At 47.0% G+C, this 21,652-nt stretch overlaps 1 protein-coding gene across 3 annotated transcripts; it reads right to left on the bottom strand.

Annotated features, from left to right (window-relative positions):
* Window positions 1–4,338: 4,338 nt before the first annotated feature.
* Window positions 4,339–19,866, bottom strand: LOC308462268 (monocarboxylate transporter 13-like). 3 transcript variants are annotated; one of them, XM_080979824.1, is made up of 6 exons: window positions 19,744–19,866; window positions 18,910–19,005; window positions 17,493–17,708; window positions 16,892–17,035; window positions 10,477–11,250; window positions 4,339–5,667 (listed from the first exon to the last, which is right to left on the bottom strand). In XM_080979824.1, exons 3-6 carry the CDS (start codon window positions 17,701–17,703, stop codon window positions 5,399–5,401), a joined length of 1,398 nt encoding a protein of 465 aa, XP_080835950.1. In that variant the 5' UTR covers window positions 17,704–17,708; window positions 18,910–19,005; window positions 19,744–19,866; the 3' UTR covers window positions 4,339–5,398. The 3 variants fall into 3 exon arrangements, with proteins under 3 accessions (XP_080835950.1, XP_080835952.1, XP_080835951.1); XM_080979826.1 differs by having other exon boundaries at window positions 18,910–19,035; window positions 19,744–19,801; XM_080979825.1 differs by lacking the exon at window positions 19,744–19,866 and adding an exon at window positions 19,418–19,568 and having other exon boundaries at window positions 18,910–19,255.
* Window positions 19,867–21,652: the final 1,786 nt, after the last annotated feature.

Below are 21,652 nucleotides of genomic sequence, written 5' to 3'. Positions count from 1 at the left end.
TCAGGTTCTACAGAAGCTAAAAACTTGCGCTTTTATTAAAAAAATGTTGAGAATCTGGGTATTATTGTGCATGAGGCGGGGGGCAAATGATGGGAATTGCAGTCCAAAATGTCCATGTTTTTTTCCTCTGCGCAGTTGTGTGTGTGAATTAACTGCATCTCTGCAGCTGCTGTTTGAGAATGGAAACACCAATCACGGCATTCCGGCGTCATCTTTGACTTTCAAATATCCCAGGAAGCAGCATCGAGGAAACGTTCACCTAGGAGGCCATAGTCTGAATCGTCTGAATCAGGCGTGTCAGCTTCATGGGCTAACTTCAGGACTCCTCAGGTCCTGTCCCCTTGAGGTCTAGAAACTTGGAAAGTTGACAGCAGGGCACCAAATTTCACCACCAACAGCTGTTTTATCTGAACGCTTTACAGAATACATGATACACATTCCTCTTCAACCAGGCCTCTGGCGGATTAATTCTGTCATAGAATCATAGAATTTTAAGAAGGGACCCTGAGAGTTATTCTGCAATGCGGGAATGTCCTTTTAAATATGGTTTAGCGTGCAGGGGGGCAGGTTATTGGTTTGTTCGCTTGTTCGTTGCCTTTTTATTTTGTCTTTTCACCACGGACGAAAGGTGGTATTCCAATTTAATAAAAACACAGTTACCTCTAGAAAAGTCCTGTATGCTCAGAGACTTTGCACCTGTCCACTGGGAGAGATAGGAAGCCCAGAACACCTGTTCTTTAGATGTCCCTTTTATGAAGAGGCACGTAGTAAGATCATTGATCCCCACTGGTGACGCTCACTGACCTCCCGCAAAAGCAAAAATTTGACCTTTTCCTGTTAGGCAAAGATCAGAAGATGACCTGGATGGTCGCCAGATTCTGTGTACAGATCTGTAGGCGCAGACCATCGCCCAACTCAAAATAGTCCGGCATGAAAATCCCCAAACTCGGTTCCATGGGTGACTCTGAGCCAACTCCCTGGGATAGTTTATTGTTGTACATTGTTTCTAAATTTATTGCTGTACATTGTTTTAATTGTCTGTTTTACTTCTGTGACTATACCCCCCAAGTGTGTTTCATAAGCTGGTCTCCGACCGTAATAAATTATCTTATCTAAACACAGTTAGCTAGAGGCAGCAAAGTGTGAGCCGTGGGGCTGAAATAACCAGTATCGTCCTTCGCCAGAGAGCGGTGTAGCTATCTTTCCGTTCAGAGGAACGGAGGATAGTGAGTCAGTCGAGGACATGGGTAATTATACTCTGCCGCTGAAGATTGGACTAAAGATATCTTTTGTCCAAAGTATGTGCGTCAGCCTTTTAGGGTCTAAAAAGCACAGTGACCTAAGCCGTGTTGTGGCAGGGCGGTCCTCAGCTTCCCAGAATCCCGGCTTTAACACCCTCTCTCCCATTTTGGGATGGTGTTTGCCCCCCCCCCCAAAAAAATCTTAGGGTCGTGGTCCCCAGGCCTGGCCTGCAGATTTTGCCAAGGAACCAGAGTGTCTGTTCATTTCCCCATTAGTGATGTCGTCAGCAAGGCAGCTATGAAAAGTAAGCTTTGCAAGAGGTCAGTTGCCAGCCGACTTGAAAGTTAAAGGTAAAGGTAAAGGGACCCCTGACCATTAGGTCCAGTCATGGCTGACTCTGGGGTTGCGGCGCTCATTTCGCTTTACTGGCCAAGGCAGCCGGCTTACGGGTCATGTGGCCAGCATGACCAAGCCGCTTCTGGCGAACTAGAGCAGCGCACGGAAACGCCGTTTACCTTGCCGCCAGAGTGGTACCTATTTATCTACTTGCACTTTGAGGTGCTTTCGAACTGCTAGGTTGGCAGGAGCAGGGACCGAGCAACGGGAGCTCACCCCACTGCGGGGATTCGAACCGCCGACCTTCTGATCGGCAAGTCCTAGGCTCTATGGTTTAACCCACAGCACCACCCATGGAAAATTTGCAAAAAGAGCCACAGATCAGTTGAGTCTTGCAAGAGAGCGAATAAACTTAAGATAGAGTTTGCAAGAGAGTGAATGAACCTAAGGTCCGGGGGGGCGGGCGGCCAAGTGTGGCCCTCCAGCTCTTTCTGGCCCTCAAAATCCTCCCCCCAGGCAACAGCCGTTGCTTCACACACACCTCAAATGTTTTCAGCTGGCTGGGTTGTGTCTTATGATCTTGCCTTCTGCCTATACGGAGGATGGAGACTGGAATTTGTCTATGCATAAAACCAGCCTCCATCACAAAGGTAAATTTGCACCAGTTGCTCCACCCACTTTCACCTCTGGCCATGCCCACCACTGGCACCCGGCCCTCAGCAGGTTGCCCAGAATGGAACACGGCGGAAGGTCGTGTGGAAGAAGGTCGGCGGTTCGAATCCCCGCGACGGGGTGAGCTCCCGTTGCTCGGTCCCTGCTCCTGCCAACCTAGCAGTTCAAAAGCACGAAGTGCAAGTAGATAAATAGGTACCACTCCGGCGGGAAGGTAAACGGCGTTTCCGTGCGCTGCTCTGGTTCGCCAGAAGCAGCTTAGTCATCCTGGCCACATGACTTTACCTTTACCCACTTACCAGTGGTTCAGCCTTGCCGGGGTGGGGGTGGGCTGGAAGGCCTTTGGGGGTCCCTTCCAACTGTACCATTCTGAGAGTCCCATTGGGCTCATTCACTGCCTAGCCAGTGCGGTGCAGTGGTTAGAGTGGAACCTGGGAGACCAGGGTTTAAATTCCCCATGAAGCTCCCTGGGCGCCCTTAGGCTCTCAGCCTGGTCTGCCTTACAGGGTCGTTGTGCGGAATAAATGAAGGGGCTGGGGGAGAACCACATACCTGCCACCTTGAGCTCCCACAAAAGGTGGGATATAAATGCAATAAGTAAATAATAAGTAAAAAAATAATTAAATTTTTTTTGCTTCCTGTCCCTTTTTCCTCTTGTTTGTTTTCCATGCAAATTTAGGAATGGGAAACTTATGGGTGAAAGTGTTGAGCCAGCCCAATTCCTCTCCCCTCGCCGCCGGCTGCAAGCTTTCCGGCTTAAAGGATAATGATTTTATTGCAGAGGGGGAAAACAAGTTCCAAAGGGTGAGATTCTGGCCCGTGGAGAGGGGCCCAACACACCCGAAGGCCTCAAAGTCCACCAGGTGGCTTCGAGGTCAGCTGCTTGCCGAACTTGCCTGAGATCATCCTTGCCTTCCCTCTTCCAGCTCTCTAGAGCAGAGGTAGGGAACCCGGTGCCCTCCAGCCGTTTTCAACAAATGTATTTTCAGCCAAAAAGCAGCAAAAGATGTTGTTTGCATTGCTGGGATTGGCTGGGGGACCCTTTTGAGACTCTCCAAACTCTACCTATTCAGAAAAAAATTGGCGATGCTCCTTTGAGAACTGAATGGAGACTTTGGGTCCTGTGGAACTCTCTGCCACTAGATTCAGCAGCACTGTTTCAACTTTTAAATGCCTCCTGAAAATTTGACCAGGCCTACGCAGGCAATGAAGAATACGGCTTCCACAAGGGTTAACTGGTGCCTGTTTTTTTACTTTATACATATATGTGTCTTTGCTGTATGGTTTTCCTAGAATTGTAGCGTCGGGAGGGGACCCAACGGTCATCTAGCCCAACCCCCTGCAATTCATAGCTGCCAACTTTCCCCTTTTTTAAAGGGAAATTCCCTTATACCGAATAGGATTCCTCGCAAGGAAAGGGAAAAGTTGACAGCTATGCTGCAATGCATTTGTGTTGTAAACCACTTTGTTATTTTTAAATGAAATAGTAGCCTATTTTTTCTTTGCCAACCTGATGTTTTAGATAGCTGCAATGGGCAAGGGCTAATGGGATTTGTGGTTTGCAACCATCAGAAGGCGCCAGATTCGGAATCAAATGCTTCATTTCCCGAACTACCATATTTTTTGCTCTATATGACTCACTTTTTCCCTTCTAAAAAGTAAGGGGAAATGTGTGTGCGTCTTATGGAGCGAATGCAGGCTGCGCAGCTATCCCAGAAGCCAGAACAGGAAGAGGGATCGCTGCTTTCACTACACAGCGATCCCTCTTGCTGTTTTGGCTTCTGAGATTCAGAATATTTTTTTTCTTGTTTTCCTCCTCCAAAAACTAGGTGCGTCTTGTGGTCTGGTGCGTCTTATAGAGCGAAAAATACGGTATGTTTCCCAAACAAAATGAAAGGGCTCAAGGGTGATTCACTAACCCCACTCCCCGCAAACACTTATAACAGTGGGTGGCTAACTTGCAGACCCTCCAGATGTTGGACCCTGACCCCCCCCAACATGTGGCCACAGGTGAGAGTTTGAGAACATCTGGAAAGCCCCCCAAAGATTAGCCACCCCCTCCTCGCAAGAGGTGATCAGATGAACAGCTTATGCCATTTTCGCTGTGGATTTTATTTTCACAAACTGCCGGAATGACCAAATTAATAAATTAAGAACAAATACGGCCGCAGACTGCAGAAAACAGTTCCGTCAAAATGTCACGTTTTTAATCCTAAATTGAACCGGGTGGGGAAGGAGTCACATTTCAGAGTTTACAATGGACGCTCTGATCCGTCCTCCCTTGTGGAAAGTTGCAAAATTGACCCCACGATTGCGTGAAGGGAGAGGGGCGGATGCTACGAGAGACGGCGGCTCTGCTAGCCAAATGGAGGGTGTTAAGGGGTCGGCGTTTACTATTTCAGAGGTCTGCAGATTGATCGGGTTATGGGATACTGAAGTCCCTCCCCTACGAGCGTCCTGGAATGTTCAAATGCTACGAGGGTCTTTTCCTGGGGGTACTGAGTCACTTGCATGGGCATCGATGAGGAGCTTCGTAAAAGTTTACAGAAGGCATTCCTCTGGGGAAACCGGCGGTCCAAAGTTCGCCTCCACGTTCGATTGCTGGAGCGAGTCTGTTTTCACGCACCTGGTCCAACCTCTGCGGGCGGCTCAGAGGAACGGTGGTGCGTTAGTTAAGGCACAGGCAAGGGAAATGCCAGCTTCCACAACAAGAAAACCAGCTCCTCTTCAAGGACGCATCTGCACACCACATGGAACTACAGTTCCCAGCGCCCTTAACAAACTACAACTCCCAGGATTATTACTTTTTGCTTTAAATGCATGGTTTGAAGATGCCACCCAAACCTTCTCACCCCACGCTGGTCCCAACAAGGTTATTCTCTCTAGTCCTGGAGTAGCCAATGTGCTCCTCTGGGTATTGTTGGACTACAACGCCCATCATCCACAGTTAACAGCCAGGGATGATGGGAACTGTAGTATAGCAAGGTCTGGAGGGCCTCAGGTTCCCCATTCTTGTTCTTTAACTTTTGCCCACCGCACAGATGTTGGACTACAACTCCCACCATCCACAGCCAGCTTAGCCAACAGTCAAGGATGATGGGCATTGTAGTCTAGCAACACCTGGCTGGGAAAGGCTGGCCTTGTTTGATCAGCTCTTGGTCAGCGGCTCCTCTGTCTCAGGCATGACCTTGTAAGGGTGGCAGTCGTGGGGAGAGAGGACCCCCACGGGAGCAGTTGCTGATGCCAAGAGGGTGCCCTCGCCAGCTTCCATCTTGGCACTGGGTTCTGGCACAGACGGCGGGGAAAGGCAGCTGGAGAAGTTGGGCAGAGTCATCAGGACGAGGCTTCCGGCGAACATGAACGACCCGGCCGTTAAGAAAGAAGCAGCGTAGTCCCCCGTTGCGTCCCTCAGCCAACCTGGAAGAGAAAGGAAGAGCGACCTGGAACAACCTAGAACAGTCTGTCTCAACCTAGTGCCCTCCAGATGTTTTGCACTGTAGTTCCTGTCAGCCCCAGCCAGTGGTCACAGACGGGAAGAGATGAGGTCCCAAACACCTGAAGGGTATGAGATTGGGGAAGGGCAGTCTAGAACATAACCCTCAAGACACACCTAGAACATAATAACTGGCAGTGCCGTCACTTCTGATGCAGGTGTGGACCTAGCAGTGGTAGGGAGATTATTTACTTGGCTTCCTTGTCCAGAAAGGGCTGTTTAGAGGTAGTTTAGAGCAGTGCTTCTCAACCTGTGGGTCCCCAGATGTTGTTGGACTACAACTCCCATCACACCTAGCCAGCATGACCAGTAGTGTCATCCAGATGTTTTGCGCTGTAGTTCCTGTCAGCCTGGGTCAGTGGTTACAGATGGGAAGAGATGAGGTCCCAAACACCTGAAGGGTATGAGATTGGGGAAGGGCGGTCTAGAACATAACCCTCAAGACACACCTAGAACATAAGCCTCAAGACACACCTAGAACATAATAACTGGCAGTGCCATCACTTTGCCCAGAAAGGGCTGTTTAGAGCAGTGTATCTCAACCTGTGGGTCCCCAGATGTTGTTGGACTACAACTCCCATCATTCCTCGCCAGCATGACCAGTGGTCAAGGATGATGGGAGTTGTAGTCCAACAACATCTGGGGACCCACAGGTTGAGAACCGCTGGTTTAGAGGCAGATACTCCCAGGTTCATATCAAGGTAGGCCTTGGAGAGACTCTTGGTGAACCGCTGCTAGTCATGTACTACAACTCCCATCAGCCCCTGCCAGAAAGGTCAGTGGTCAAGGATGATGGGAGCTGTAGTCCAATGACATCTGGGGACTCAAGTTTGGGAAAGGCTGCTCTATTACAAAGTTCTTCAGCCCCGGTGCCCCCCACCTAGACGTTGTTGGACTACAGCTCCCATCATCCTGAGTCAGCTGAGCTGATTTCTCGTGGATGATGGGAGTTGTAGTACGACAGCACCTGGATGGAACCGTGTTGGCTACCCGCTGGCGCAGGCCCCACTGAGGTAAGCAGACCCCCTGACAGAGGGCCGTTCCTGTGTTCCTATCTCGCTCCTTGAGCTGGGAACCAAACACAACTGCGTAGGAAACCCGCTTCGCCTCCCTGCGGAGACAAAAATTTATTTGGAACATGTTCAGCCACACACACCTCTTAACCCAGTTCCAATTCCGGAAGTTGCAAACCTGCTTTATATAAAGGCCCGGCATGTAACCAATTATTTGTGAGGAGCTAAAAGGCTCATTTAAGGGACGCGGGTGGCGCTGTGGGTTAAACCACAGAGCCTAGGACTTGCCGATCAGAAGGTCGGCGGTTCGTTCTCTTTATGGAAGAGATCCATAAAGATCAAGCGGGCTTTCTTCCGGGGAGACATTTGTCTGACAATTTGAGGAACATAATTGATATTTTGGAAAAATTAGAAGTGAATATAAATACTAAAGCAGTTTTGATATTTGTGGACGCGGAGAAAGCCTTTGATAATATCTCTTGGAGTTTTATGAAGAAGAACTTACACGGGATGGGGGTAGGCCAAGGTTTTGAAAATGGTATAGGTGCAATATACTCTGAACAAAAGGCCAAATTAATTGTAAATAATGTGGTGACGGAAGACTTTAAGATAGAAAAAGGGACACGACAGGGGTGCCCAATCTCCCCACTGCTTTTTATATCGGTCCTGGAGGTTCTTCTAAACATGATTAGAAAGGACCGGTTGGTTAAAGGTATACAGGTCGGAGCCAAACAGTACAAATTGAGAGCATTTGCAGATGACTTAGTATTGACGTTACAGGAGCCAGAATCTGGCACTAAAAGAGTTTTAGAATTAATTCAAGAATTTGGTCAGGTGGCAGGCTTTAAATTGAACAAGCTAAAAACTAAGGTTTTAGAGAAAAATTTAACACCGATTGAAAGAGAAAGGTTTCAGAATGAGACAGGATTGACTGTGGTAAAGAAAGTGAAATACTTGGGGATTAATATGACAGCCAAAAATGGGAACTTATTTAAAGATAATTATGAAAAATGTGGGACTGAAGTGAAAAAAGATTTAGAAATCTGGTCAAATTTGAAACTTTCGCTGCTGGGCCGTATTGCTGTGATAAAGATGAATGTATTGCCCAGAATGTTGTTTTTGTTTCAGACACTACAAATTGTGGACAAGATGGACTGTTTCAAGAAGTGGCAGAGAGATATTTCTAGATTTGTCTGGGAGGGCAAGAAGCCCAGAATAAAATTTAAGATATTAACTGATGCTAAGGAAAGAGGTGGATTTGCCCTGCCAGACTTTAAACTTTACTATGAATCAGCAGCTTTTTGCTGGTTGAAAGAATGGCTACTTCTTGAAAACACAGACATTTTGGATTTAGAAGGTTTTAACAATGTATTTGGATGGCATGCATACTTATGGTATGATAAGGTCAAAGCGCACAAAGCATTCAAAAACCACATTGTCAGGAAAGCATTGTTTAATGTTTGGATAAGATATAAAGATTTATTGGAAAATAAAACCCCAAGGTGGCTGTCACCAATGGAAGCAAAAGCTCTGAAAAGGCTCAATATGGAGGCCAAATGGCCGACATATTGGGAAATTTTGGAACAAGACGGAGATAGACTGAAATTGCAGAGTTTTGAGAAATTAAAAAACGAAGTGCGAGATTGGCTTCACTATTATCAGATAATGGAGGCATATAATTTGGATAAGAAAATAGGCTTCCAGGTGGAAAAGTCAAAATTAGAAACAGAACTGCTAGAACCCAAAACTAAGAATTTGTCAAGAATGTATAACTTGCTGTTGAAATGGAATACTCAGGATGAAACGGTGAAATCTGCTATGATTAAATGGGCACAAGATGTTGGACACAATATTATGTTTGCTGACTGGGAACAGTTATGGACCACAGGTATGAAGTTTACGGCATGTAATGCCTTAAGAGAGAATATTATGAAAATGATATACAGGTGGTACATGACCCCAGTCAAGCTTGCAAAAATCTATCATTTGCCCGATAATAAATGTTGGAAATGTAAAGAAACTGAAGGTACATTCTTTCACCTTTGGTGGACGTGCCCAAAGATCAAGGCTTTCTGGGAAATGATATATAATGAATTGGAAAAGGTATTTAAATATACCTTTCCGAAGAAACCAGAGGCCTTTCTTTTGGGCATTGTCGGCCAATTGGTGCCAAAGAAGGATAGAACTTTTTTTATGTATGCAACAACAGCAGCAAGAATACTCATCGCAAAGTATTGGAAGACACAAGATCTACCCACTCTGGAAGAATGGCAGATGAAGGTGATTGACTACATGGAACTGGCGGAAATGACTGGCAGAATCCGAGACCAGAGAGAAGAGTCGGTGAAAGAAGACTGGAAGAAATTTAAAGACTATTTACAGAAATATTGTAAAATTAAGGAATCTTAGAAGGATGTTGGATAGAAACTAAGGGTTTTTTTAGCTGTAATGCTTTAAGAGATATGAAAAAAGGTTTGCAACTGGGTAATTTTAATGGTAAGGATTTGCTGAATCAACAAATTGAACTGGAATACAAAAAAGGGAGGTATGAGGAGGTCCGGGGAAATAAGTATAAGGAAGATAGGTTATGGAAATTTAATGTCCTTTTAATTGTTTTATTTGATATGTTTTATTTTATTTTTTACTTCTTTGGTTATAAAGAATCCCTGCGACGGGGTGAGCTCCCGTTGCTCGGTCCCTGCTCCTGCCAACCTAGCTCGAAAGCACGTCAAACTACAAGTAGATAAATAGGTACCACTCCGGCGGGAAGGTAAACGGCGTTTCCGTGCGCTGCTCTGGTTCGCCAGAAGCGGCTTAGTCATGCTGGCCACATGACCCGGAAGCTGTACGCCGGCTCCCTCGGCCAGTAAAGCGAGATGAGCGCTGCAACCCCAGAGTCGGCCATGACTGGACCCAATGGTCAGGGGTCCCTTTACCTTAAAAGGCTCATTTATGTACCGGAACAGTTAATACAGGAGGAAAATGCAGGCCAGGATCAGAGCCACGTGCAGTGGTTGCGAGTGTCAGAATAGGACCTGGGAGAGGCTGGCGTTCAAATCCCCACTCGGCCGTGAAGCTCACTGGGAGACCTTGGGCCATAGCTGTCAACGCTTCCCTTTTTTAAAGGGAAATTCCCTTATTCTGAATAGGATTCCTCGCAAGAAAAGGGGAAAGTTGACAGCTAGACACCGGGAATGCCCATTGCGGATGCCCACTTCAGAAAGGGGATGCTGCTGCGCTAGGAACATGGAAAGGTGCCCTGCCTGGATCAGGCCTCTTGGATAGATTCCTGCATTGCAGCGGGTTGGACTAGATGACCCTCGTAGTCCCTTCCAATTGCTACAATTCTACGATTCTGCATTCTTTTTTTTAAAATTACATTGGTAAGGTAAAGGTAAAGGGACCCCTGACCATTAGGTGCAGTCGTGGCCGACTCTGGGGTTGCGGCGCTCATCTCGCTTTACTGGCCGAGGGAGCCGGCGTACAGCTTCCGGGTCATGTGGCCAGCATGACTAAGCCGCTTCTGGCGAACCAGAGCAGCACACGGAAACGCCGTTTACCTTCCCGCCAGAGCGGTACCTATTGATCTACTTGCGCTGGTGTGCTTTCGAACTGCTAGGTGGGCAGGAGCAGGGACTGAGCAATGGGAGCTCACTCCGTCGCGGGGATTCAAACCGCCTACGCGGTGGGCAAATAAATGTGATAAATGGCACCACCTACCAGAAAGGGGCGCTCCCAGCAGCCCCCCAATGCTCTCGATCATCTGCAGCAACCCCATGGAGCTGAAGATGTTGGCGATGCCCACGATCTCTGGGATGATGGAGAAGACGACGGGCGTCAGGGCCCCCGAGCAGAAGCCGTAGCAGAGGCTAATGGCCACCAGCAGCGGGTAGTCGCGGCCCCATGGGACGGCCACCAAGGCCACGCCGGTCAGGAAGGTCCAGGCCACCAGGATGTGGGCCAGGCGGCAGCCGCGGCAGTTGGCCAGCCAGCCGGAGAAGAGGCGGCCGCACAGGTCGGCCGCGGCCGCCAGCGACATGAGGAAGGCCGCCTGGTACTCGTCGAAGGCCAGCTCCCTGGCGCGGGCCACCAGGTGGACGTAGGGGACGAAGTAGCCCGTGTTGACCAGGGTGACGGCCAGGACGAACCTCATGAAGGCGAAGTGGCCGAGGAGGTGGAGGCCAAAGAGGGAGGAGAATCGCGCCCAGCACGTCCCTCTCGCGCCGCGGCCCGCCGGACCGGGCAGGTCTTCCTTGAGGGTGATGGGGCGGACGAGGGCCCCGCAGACCACCAGGTTGAAGGACATGCCCGCCACGATGAGGAGGGCCCCTCGCCAGGCGTAGGTGTCCACCAGGAGCTGGAAGAGCGGCGAGAAGGCGAAGGACGAGAGGCCCACGCCCGTCAAGGCCAGGCTGGTGGCCAGCGTCCGGCGGCGCTTGAAGTACCGGGCGACCGACGCCAGGGAGGGCGTGAAGACCAAGGCCCAGCCGAAACCTGCCAAGATAATAATAATAATATTCATAATAATAATATTCGTACCCCACCCATCTGGCTGGGTTTCCCCAGCCACTCTGGGCGGCTTCCAACAAAACACTAAAATACAATAACCTATTAAACATTAAACGCTTCCCTAAACAGGGCTGCCTTCAGATGTCTTCTAAAAGTTTGGTAGTTATTTTTCTCTTTGACATCTGTTGGGAGTGCATTCCACAGGGCGGGTGCCCTCTGCCTGTTTCCCTGAAACTTGGCTTCTCGCAGGGAGGGAACCGCCAGAAGGCCCTCGGGAGAGGGACCCAGGTGTCCGGGCTGGACGATGGAGGTGGAGACGCTCCTTCAGGTCTACTGGGCCTTTGAGGCCGTTTAGGGCTTTCAAGGTCAGCACCAACACTTCGAATTGTGCTCGGAAACATACTGGGAGCCAGTGTAGGTCTTTCAAGACCGGTGTTAAATGGTCTCGGCGGCCTCTCCCAGTCACCAGTCTAGCTGCCGCATTCTGGATTAGTTGTAGAAACAAGAGCGTCCCAAAGTGCTGGTTTTGTGCCTGCGGAGCTTTAAAATGGAATCGCAGAGTTGGAAGGGACCCCCGAGGGTCATCTAGCGCAACCCGGGAATCGTTTTGCCCAGCATGGGACTCGAACCTGCAGCCCTGAGATGAAGAGCCTCGTGCCCTCCCCAAGGGAACTACCCCAATAACTCAAGGCCCAACGAACCGACCCGGACCCTGAGATCCGCACCCACGGCCCATCTTTGTGTGCCTCTTTCACAGGAGGGTGGCAACAGGCCTTTTCGGTGGTGGCTCCCTGTTCGTGGGATGCTCCTCTCCGCGAGGCTCGCCTGGCGCCTTCATTATACACCTTTGGGCACCAGGCAAAAACATTCCCTCTTCAACGAGGCCTTGGGCTGGTTAACATATGATACCCTTTTTAAAACACGTTTGTGGGAGGTTTGTTGGCTTGTGTTTCCTGTCCTTGTTTTTATCGTGCATTTTGTGTTTTTCTTTTTTTATTGAACTGCCCTGAGATCAACAGAGGAAAAAGCTGGCAAAAATTTATCATTTGCCCGATAATAAATGTTGGAAATGTAAAGAGATTGAGGGCACATTCTTTCACCTTTGGTGGACATGCCCAAGGATTAAGGCCTTCTGGGAGATGATTTATAATGAAATGAAAAAGGTATTTAAATATACCTTCCAGAAGAAACCAGAGGCCTTCCTTCTGGGCATGGTCGGCCAATTGGTGTGAAGGGAGGATAGAACCTTTTTTATGTACGCTACAACAGCAGCAAGAATACTTATTGCAAAGTATTGGAAGACACAAGAATTACCCACCCGAGAAGAATGGCAGACGAAATATGATGGACTATATGGAATTGGCTGAGATGACTGGCAGAATCCGGGACCAAGGAGAAGAGTCGGTGGAAGAAGATTGGAAAAAATTTAAAGTATATCTTCAAAAATATTGTAATATTAAAGACTGTTAGAAAGATGTTGGAAAAAGAAAATTAGGTAGTTTTGGTAGATATGATATAAAGGATTAAGCAAAAATGAGTTGATGAAACTGATGAAAGAGAGGATGTTAAATTATAATACTTTAAATTAAACTACGTAAATGAAAATAAGGTTGGAAGGATTTGCTGAAAAAACGATCTGAACTAGAATACAAAATTGGGAGGTGAGAGGAGGTCAAGGAAATAAGTAAAGGAAAAAAGTTATGTAAAGGTTTAATCTGTTCTTGCTCTATTTCAATTGAATGTATTTTTATACCTTCTTTTTTCTCTCTCTCTTTTTTCTCTTCTCTCTCTGTTATTGTTATATTCTTTTTTGTATTTTGTATTGTTCCTTTTTCTTTTTGTAACTTTAAACTTGGAATAAATATTATTATTAAAAAAAAAAAAGAGAGAGAGAGATCAACAGAGGAAAAAGGCTTTTCTCTAGCTGCAATCTCCATCTTTTCTATAAACATTTCTGGACCCTTCCTTTCCCCAACTCAACTCGATACCCTTTCTGAGGCGAGGCGACCAGAACGAAACGCAGAAAGGGAGGCACGGAGATCCCCCAAAGAACACAAGGATCAGGCCAAAAATGGCTGCCGGGATCAAGACAAAATGGCGACTGTCTAGCTTAGCACCGGATTCCCCAGTGAGGCGACCATAAGCTGGCAGCTCCTTCTCCATCCTTGCGCTCAACCGTCGCCATAGGCAAAAATGAGATGCCACTGTGGCTTTTTCAAGATGGCGGCCTTCCAACAACAACAACAATAATAATTTTTATTTATAACCCGTCCTCCCCAGCCGAAGCCGGGCTCAGGGCGACTAACAACAATAAAATAGTGCAACATTCTAAAAAACATTTCATTATAAAAATTAATTAAAATCAAATTGATGGCAACCATTAAGCTAAAATGAGGCCTAACCCTTCCCTCAGTTAGCCGCCCTCAGGAATTTTAACTTATACCATGTCCGTGTTTGCTGAAGTTTGCAAAACCATGTTGGAGTGGCATACAAAGGACGAACAAATTAAATCTGCGATGATAGATTGGGCAAGAGATGTTGGACATAATATAATGTCTGAAGACTGGGAAAGGTTGTGGAGGAAAGGGGTTAAGTTCACTGCATGTACTGCATTAAAAGAAATAGAAAAATTCCTTCCTGTAGCACCTTAAAGACCAACTAAGTTAGTTCTTGGTATGAGCTTTCGTGTGCAAGCACACTTCTTCAGATACACTGAAACAGAAGTTACCAGATCCTTCTATATATTGAGAAGGTGGGGAGGGGTATTACTTAGAAGGGTGGTGGGAATCGGAGATTGGCAGATAGCTGAGATGAGCCTGTTGACGACTCTTAACGACTGTAATAGGTCTTACAGGAAAAGGCAAGGGGTGAGAAGGTGAGAAATGGTTTAGTCATGTATAATGAGATAAGAATCCAATGTCTTTGTTCAAACCAGGTTTCTCCATTGTTTTAAGTTTGGTAATGAGTTGTAATTCAGCAGCTTCTCTTTCCAGTCTATTTCTGAAATTCCTTTGTAGTAAAACAGCTACTTTGAGATCTTGTATAGAATGTCCTGGGAGATTGAAGTGTTCTCCTACTGGTTTCTCTGTTTTGTGATTCTTGATGTCAGATTTATGTCCGTTTATTCTTTGGTGTAAGGTTTGGCCTGTTTGTCCAATATAGAGAGCTGAAGGACACTGTTGGCATTTGATGGCATACACAATGTTAGACGATGAGCAATTAAATAGTCCCGAGATGGTATGTGTGATGTTGTTGGGGCGAGTAATGGTGTTGTCCGGGTGTATGTGGCAGCAAAGTTGGCATCTGGGTTTATTGCAGGCTCTGGTGCCAGTGTCTGTGTTAAGTCTGGTTGTAGTATTATTGTGGGTTAGGAGTTGTTTAAGATTGGGTGGCTGTCTGTAGGCAATGAAAGGTCTTCCTCCCAGAGCTTGAGAAAGAGAACTGTCATTGTCCAGGAGAGGTTGTAGATCTCTGATGATGCGTTGAACTGTTTTAACTTGGGAGCTGTATGTGATGACTAGTGGAGTTCTGTTATTTTCTCACCTTCTCACCCCTTGCCTTTTCCTGTAAGACCTATTACAGTCGTTAAGAGTCGTCAACAGGCTCATCTCAGCTATCTGCCAATCTCCGATTCCCACCACCCTTCTAAGTAATACCCCTCCCCACCTTCTCAATATATAGAAGGATCTGGTAACTTCTGTTTCAGTGTATCTGAAGAAGTGTGCATGCACACGAAAGCTTATACCAAGAACTAACTTAGTTGGTCTTTAAGGTGCTACAGGAAGGAATTTTTCTATTTCGACTATGGCAGACCAACACGGCTACCCATCTGTAACTGCATTAAAAGAAAACATTATGAAAATGATGTATCGATGGTACTTAACCCCTGTAAAATTAGCAAAGATTTACCATAAGACCGATAACCTATGTTGGAAATGTAAAGAAAAAGAAGGTACTTTTTATCATATGTGGTGGAGCTGCCCCAAGGTGCAAGACTTCTGGGAAAAGATATACAATGTATTGGGGAAAAAAGGTTGAAATATACATTTATTAAGAAACCAGAAGCCTTTCTACTTGGAATAATAGGTTTGGAATTACTCAGAAAATATGTTTTTGTATGCCACAACAGCTGCTAGAATTTTGCTGGCCAAAAATTGGAAATTACAAGAAGTCCCAACAGTGGAAGAATGGCAGATGAAGATGATGGACTTTTCGGAGCTAGCCGGAAAAATCTGTGACCAGAGGGAGGATGAGCACCAAGAGGAGTGGAAGAAATTCAAAGTCTATTTAGCTAAATATCTTAAGATAGTATAATTAGAATTACTTGCGAGTACCAAACAGGCCTAGGATTTGAAAATGTGATGTGCAAAATATTATGTTAAAGTTAAAAATGAAAAGAAAGTAAGATGTTCATTGACCAGGTAAATTTTATGGGAAAATAGTTTTGGAAAACTATTGCAATGATTTCTATGGAAACTCAGCCAGGGGGATTCGAGGAAGTCACCTAACAATGTTAACAAAAGTGGAATTATTATAATCAGGATAAATGTTTGTTTGTTTGTTTGGATTTTCTTTTTCTTATCTGTTTGTTATAAATTTGGAAAATTAATGAAAAATATTGGAAGAGAAAAAAGGAGTTTGCAAAACCAACACATAAATCTAAAATGAACAAATAACCCATTGTGTATCATGGCTATTTCCTCAGGGGAACGGCAGCCATCTTGAACGAGAGCCTGACTTTGCTTCTTCCTCAGATATCCAAGTATCCCCTTGGATATATGGCTTCTCCTTCTCTGGGCTGGTGCCCTCCAGATGTTTCGGACCGAAACATTTTGGACCGAAACATCTGGAGGGAATCTGCTGTGGTTCGAAACATCTGGAGGGCATTGGCTCAGAGGAGGCTGCCTTTAAAAAATGGCGGCCATTTTCTTCAAAGACTGGCTCTCTCCCACCAACGCTCTCCTCCCCTCATCTCTGTGTTACCGCAGCCTTTGCTAAAAAAAAAAAGGACCGCCAAATAAATATATTGAGATCTTGGAAGCCAAAAAATAATAATTATGCCCGTCAAGAAAAAAGATGGAAAACTAACACATAGCAGTTGCAGAGTCAGGGTAAAACCACCACAAGAGTGGATAGTTTGGGGGGGCAAGCAGATTTGTACGTTGATTATTTGTTATTTCATGACATTTAGATGCTGTTTGGTCGTTTAAAGACCCCAAGGCGGTTTGCAAAAGTGATAAAACAATAAATTTATCAATAGGAAAAATGAAGGACTTTTGAAAAGTTGGAAAAAATGCTAAAAAAAAAAGATTAAAAATTGCATCGGCTTTGTAAGCATCGGGGACAGGCCTTGCCTAAGCAAGACTCATACAAATGTAGAGATGGAAGGGACCCCTGAGGGTCATCTAGTCCAACCCCCTACAATGCAGGAATCCTGCCCCTTGGGTGGGCTCAAGGTTAACAGCCAGAGACCCATTGCACCGCTGGAGGTGTTTTTAGCAGGTGCCGAAAAGAGCACTTTGAAGGGACCTTGCCTGGTGTCAAGAGGCAAGGAGTTCCAAAGTCCACACTGAAAAATTGGTTTCTTGCAAACGATAGCAACGCAGGTCACGCAGTTTCGACGCACCTGAGAGGAGTCCGATGCAGAGGTACAGGTGAGCCAGGCAGGTGGCAAAGGAGGCCAGCAGGAAGCCCAGGCCCGAGAAAAAACCGCCGGCCATGATGACAGGGCGGGCCCCATAGCGAGAGCTCAAAGCGCTGCCCACCGGACCTGCCAAGGAAGAGAAAGGGATGCCGGTCACTGCATTGCTGATGCAAGGAGCAGAATCTTCCTTCCCCAGTTCTGAATAGGAATTCGCACCCGGCGCTGCTATGGGCTATTAGAATCACAGAATTGCAGGGTTGGAAGGAGTGGGACCCAAAGGGTCATCTGGCCCAACCCCATTGCAATTCAGAAATATGGAGCAGACCCCCCCCCATAGCACCATGTATTAATTATTATAATATTTATTTTTAATAGATATATTAGGACCAGTTTCTGATCTTTCAGTCCTTCTGCCTGAGCTGCAGAATGTTTGCGAGCACTTCCGTGACGTCACAGCACCCCGGCCAATGGCGAGGAAGGCGGTTTCCCAGCGCATGTTGGGCAAGGATTTCGCGCCGAGCGCAGGCAGGCAGCCCATAGCACGTGTCCCACAAACAAACACACCCGCCGCCATTCCACTCACTCGCAAACTGTTGCACCGCGATCCCAATCGAGGTGATCCAGGAGATCCGCCCGGACAGCTCATCAAAGTACGTCACAAACTCCACAAAGAAGACGCCGAAGGAACGGATCACGCCAAACACCAACGCGGATTGGAGGAAGGCCGAGAGGACGATAATCCACCCCCAGCCTCCGTCCGGGGCTTCAGGGTGAACCACGACCGAGCCCAGCATGGATCCTGCTTGGGGAGCGAGGGAGACGGTCCGGGGGAAAAGAAAACCCTAATTATGACTGAAGCTTAGATTTCCTAATTATTGCTCAAGCAGCTTCTTCCAATAACATCCATTCAACTTTTTCCTGGCACGAGATTAAATTATTTTCTGCTCCCCCCAGGCATCATTAGAAGGACTGGGAAGCATCTGATCTCTAGATTCCCACATGCAAGAGAGGCAATGTGGTGCAGTGGTTAGAGCAGTAGTTACCAAACTTTTGTTTTGTTTTTTTCCAAAAAATTTTAATTAATTTTCAAAAATTCAAAACAAACAAACATACAGACAAACAAACATACATACATCCTGTTTAAATCTTGGTAACATTATTAAGTGACTTCCTCAAATCCCCTTGGATGAATTTCATTCTATATCATTTTAACAGTTTTCCAAATCGATTTTCTCAAAAAATTAACTTGATGACTTAACATCTTTCATTCTTTTTAATTTAGCTTTAAACATCTTAAGTCTTATCCTTACATATTTAAATTCTAAGCCTATCTATTATTTGCAAGCTTTTCCAGTTGAGTTATCTTAACATATTTAGCTAAATAGTCTTTAAATTTCATCCATTCTTCCTGATACTCCTCCTCCTTCTGGTCGCGGACTTTTCCGGTCATCCCCAGTGCCCCCCTACCCTACAAAAAAGCATTATTCAGAACAGTGGCTTGCTTGACCCACTAAGGCAGATAACAATAAAATCCAAATTAATTGCATATTTATTCCAGTCCTGTTGGAGCCATTTAGTTCAACTGAACAAAGCTGATGAACTTGATCCCCTGAGACCCGCCCGCCATGCCTCTTAGCACCCAGTAGGTAATCCCATCTGGGTTTAGCGTGTCAGAATAGGACCAGGAAGACTAGAATTCAAATCCCTCCAAAGATGACCTTGGGCCAGCCTCTCGGCCCAACCTACTTCACAGGGTTGTCGTGAGGATAAAACGGAGAGCAGCGAAAACCGTGCCTGCCACCAAATAAATAAATATGCAAAAACAAGGGTACCTCTGAGCACGTGCAGAGTCTGCCGCCACCCACCAGCAGAATTCCAGACCCTAACACTGCTGGGTTTTCTCTTCCCCTGCAAACCCCTTGGGGTTCTGCAGATCCACCTGAGAAATTGGGAATTCCTGGATGCCTTTGCTACCTGTATTCAACCTGGGAGCTACTCACCCCTCAGTCTGCTCCCAGAAAACCTTTTTTTCGATCTTCTTCAAACAGGTGGGCCATGGAGGGGTTCCCTGGATCCTAGAGGGAGGTGTCAGTGATCTGGGGAAGGGGGGGTGCTTTTAGAAAGAGCTTTCAAGGTGGAGAGAGAGGAGAGGAAGCGATGGGGGAAGAGAGATGGGGAAACCACAGAAACGGATTTGCAAAAAGACACACACACTGATAAATCGGTGCAAGATTAATAATGATGATGAGGAGGAGGATAATAATAGGGGTCTTAATTCCCAATAGTGTCTCCATTAACGGGAGGGGGGCATTTTGGAGAGCCAGGCGCCTTGCAGAAAAACACGACCTCTAAATAAACGTTTTCCGGGGGGGGGGCGCATTTGGAAACAAAATTACGTGAAATCACATGATAAGAAGACGATCCAGGGTTTTTTTGGGGGGGCTTACAGGCCTCCTGGGACTCCCCCCCTGAGGAATTCCTGATCACCCCCCCCCAAAAAAGTAGGACCTCTAAATAAACGTTTTCCATGGGGGGGCATTTGGAAACAAAATTACGTGAAATCGCATGATAAGAAGACGACCCAGGTTTTTTTTTAGGGGGGGCTTACAGGCCTCCTGGGACTTCCCCCCATAGGAATTCCTGATCACCCCCCCCCCCCAAAAAAAAACCCTGCTGGAATCCCCCCCCCCCAATCCAGAGTCCTATAGGGACACCTCCCCCGCCGCCCAATTTAAAATAAATAAATGAGACATTGGGTGATCTTCTTTTGGGGGCTCCCCCCTCCCAGAGTACACCCCCCTTTTCCTCCCCCCCCACCGCCGTTTCGTTCCTACCGGGGGAGGGGGGAAGCCGGGAGCCTCCGCGTGAGCGGCTACAATGTTGCAGGATTCGAAAGGGGCGGGGCCCGGGTCGGGAAGCCACGCCCCCCGCCTCTTTCCTGCTCCCGAAAGGGCTTCGATACGGAGGTGTCGGTGGGTGGCGAGAGCGCGCAGGCGCAGTGGCGACGGCCGAGGGCAGGTTGATTCGGCTGAGCATCTTGCGCGGTTCGGGTGCAAATCCTGCGCGGAGGGAAAGCAAGGCGTAGAGCGATCCTCGGCTTGGGGCGGGATCTAGACCTGCGGCGGCAGGAAGGGCGAGCCTCCAAGGCCGGGCGCAGTCTACCCCTGAGTCACATAGCTGTCAACTTTTCCCTTTTTTAAAAAAGGGAAATTCCCTTATTCCGAATAGGATTCCTCGCAAGAAAAGGGAAAAGATCATGGCCTCTGGGCCCATCACCTCCTGGCAAATAGAAGGGGAAGAAATGGAGGCAGTGAGAGGTTTTACTTTCTTGGGCTCCATGATCACTGCAGATGGTGACAGCAGTCCCGAAATTAAAAGACGCCTGCTCCTTGGGAGAAAGGCGATGGCAAACCTAGACAGCATCTTAAAAAGCAGAGACATCACCTTGCCAACAAAGGTCCCTATAGTTAAAGCTCTGGTTTTCCCAGTAGTGATGTATGGAAGTGAGAGCTGGACCATAAAGAAGGCTGATGGCTTTTGAATTATGCTTTTGAATTATGGTGCTGGAGGAGACTCTGGAGAGTCCCATGGACTGCAAGAAGATCAAACCTCTCCATTCTGAATGAAATCAGCCCTGAGTGCTCACTGGAAGGACAGATCCTGAAGCTGAGGCTCCAAGACTTTGGCCACATCTTGAGAAGAGAAGACTCCCTGGAAAAGACCCTGATGCTGGGAAAGATGGAGGGCCCAAGGAGAAGGGGACGATGGAGGATGAGATGGTGGGACAGTGTTCTCGAAGCTGCCCTAGGCTCTGTGGTTTAGACCACAGCGCCACCCGCGTACTGGAGGTCTAATCCTCTTTTAAAGCCACCTAGACTGGTTTCCTCCTGTGGCAGGGAGTTCCATAGTTCACATTCTGCATTGTGTGAAAAAGAACTTTTCTTTTGTCTGTCCTGAAACTTCCTTCACAAGACAGCTTCTTATCTTTCTGCTAATGGAGATATAGCCGTACCTTGGTTCTCAAACTTCATCCATTCCGGAAGTCCGTTCCAAAACCAAAGCGCGTTCCAAAACCAAGGCGCACTTTCCCATAAACAGATTAATCTGTTCCAGACTTTTAAAAACAACCCCTTGAAAAACAGCAATTTAACATGAATTTTACTATCTGATGAGACCATTGATCCATAAACTGAAAGCAATGAACAATGTACTGCGGTCACACAATCAATCAATCAATCAATCAGTAGCTGAACTGGGTTCCACACAGTCACACACACACAAAAAGAGCCACAGAAACAAACACAAAATAAATAGCAAAAACAGACAGACCTCAGCGTAACTCTCAAAACAGAGGTGTGGCGCTCAAAACGGAGCACGTTCGGCTTCCGAAAAAAATCCGCAAACCGGAACACTTACTTCCGGGTTTGCAATGTTTGGGTTCCAAGTTGTTTGAGTACCAAGGCGTTTCAGAACCAAGGTACCACTGTGTTTTGATCCAGTTTGCCTCCTCTCTGGTGTCCCCAATTGTCCCTCTTTCCATCCAGGGCCGGTTTATTTAGCTTGTAAGCCTGCAGGCAGATTGCTGCTGATGTTGTTCTTCCCCTCCGCCTGACTACAGCAATTTAGCATTCTTCTAAATTTGATGTTTTGATACTCTGCGCTGTCTTGTTTTTTCAGGCGTGCAAGAAGTCATCAGTGTTATTTATGGCTCATCCCTGACTTGACGCTCTGTGTAAGCCTTCC

The sequence above is a fragment of the Podarcis pityusensis genome, assembly GCF_964106645.2.
Source record: "Podarcis pityusensis genome assembly, chromosome: 13".
Classification (NCBI taxonomy): Eukaryota; Metazoa; Chordata; class Lepidosauria; order Squamata; family Lacertidae; genus Podarcis; species Podarcis pityusensis.
The sequence above is the reverse complement of the archived record's forward strand: the minus strand, read 5'-3'. Positions and strand labels throughout refer to the sequence as shown.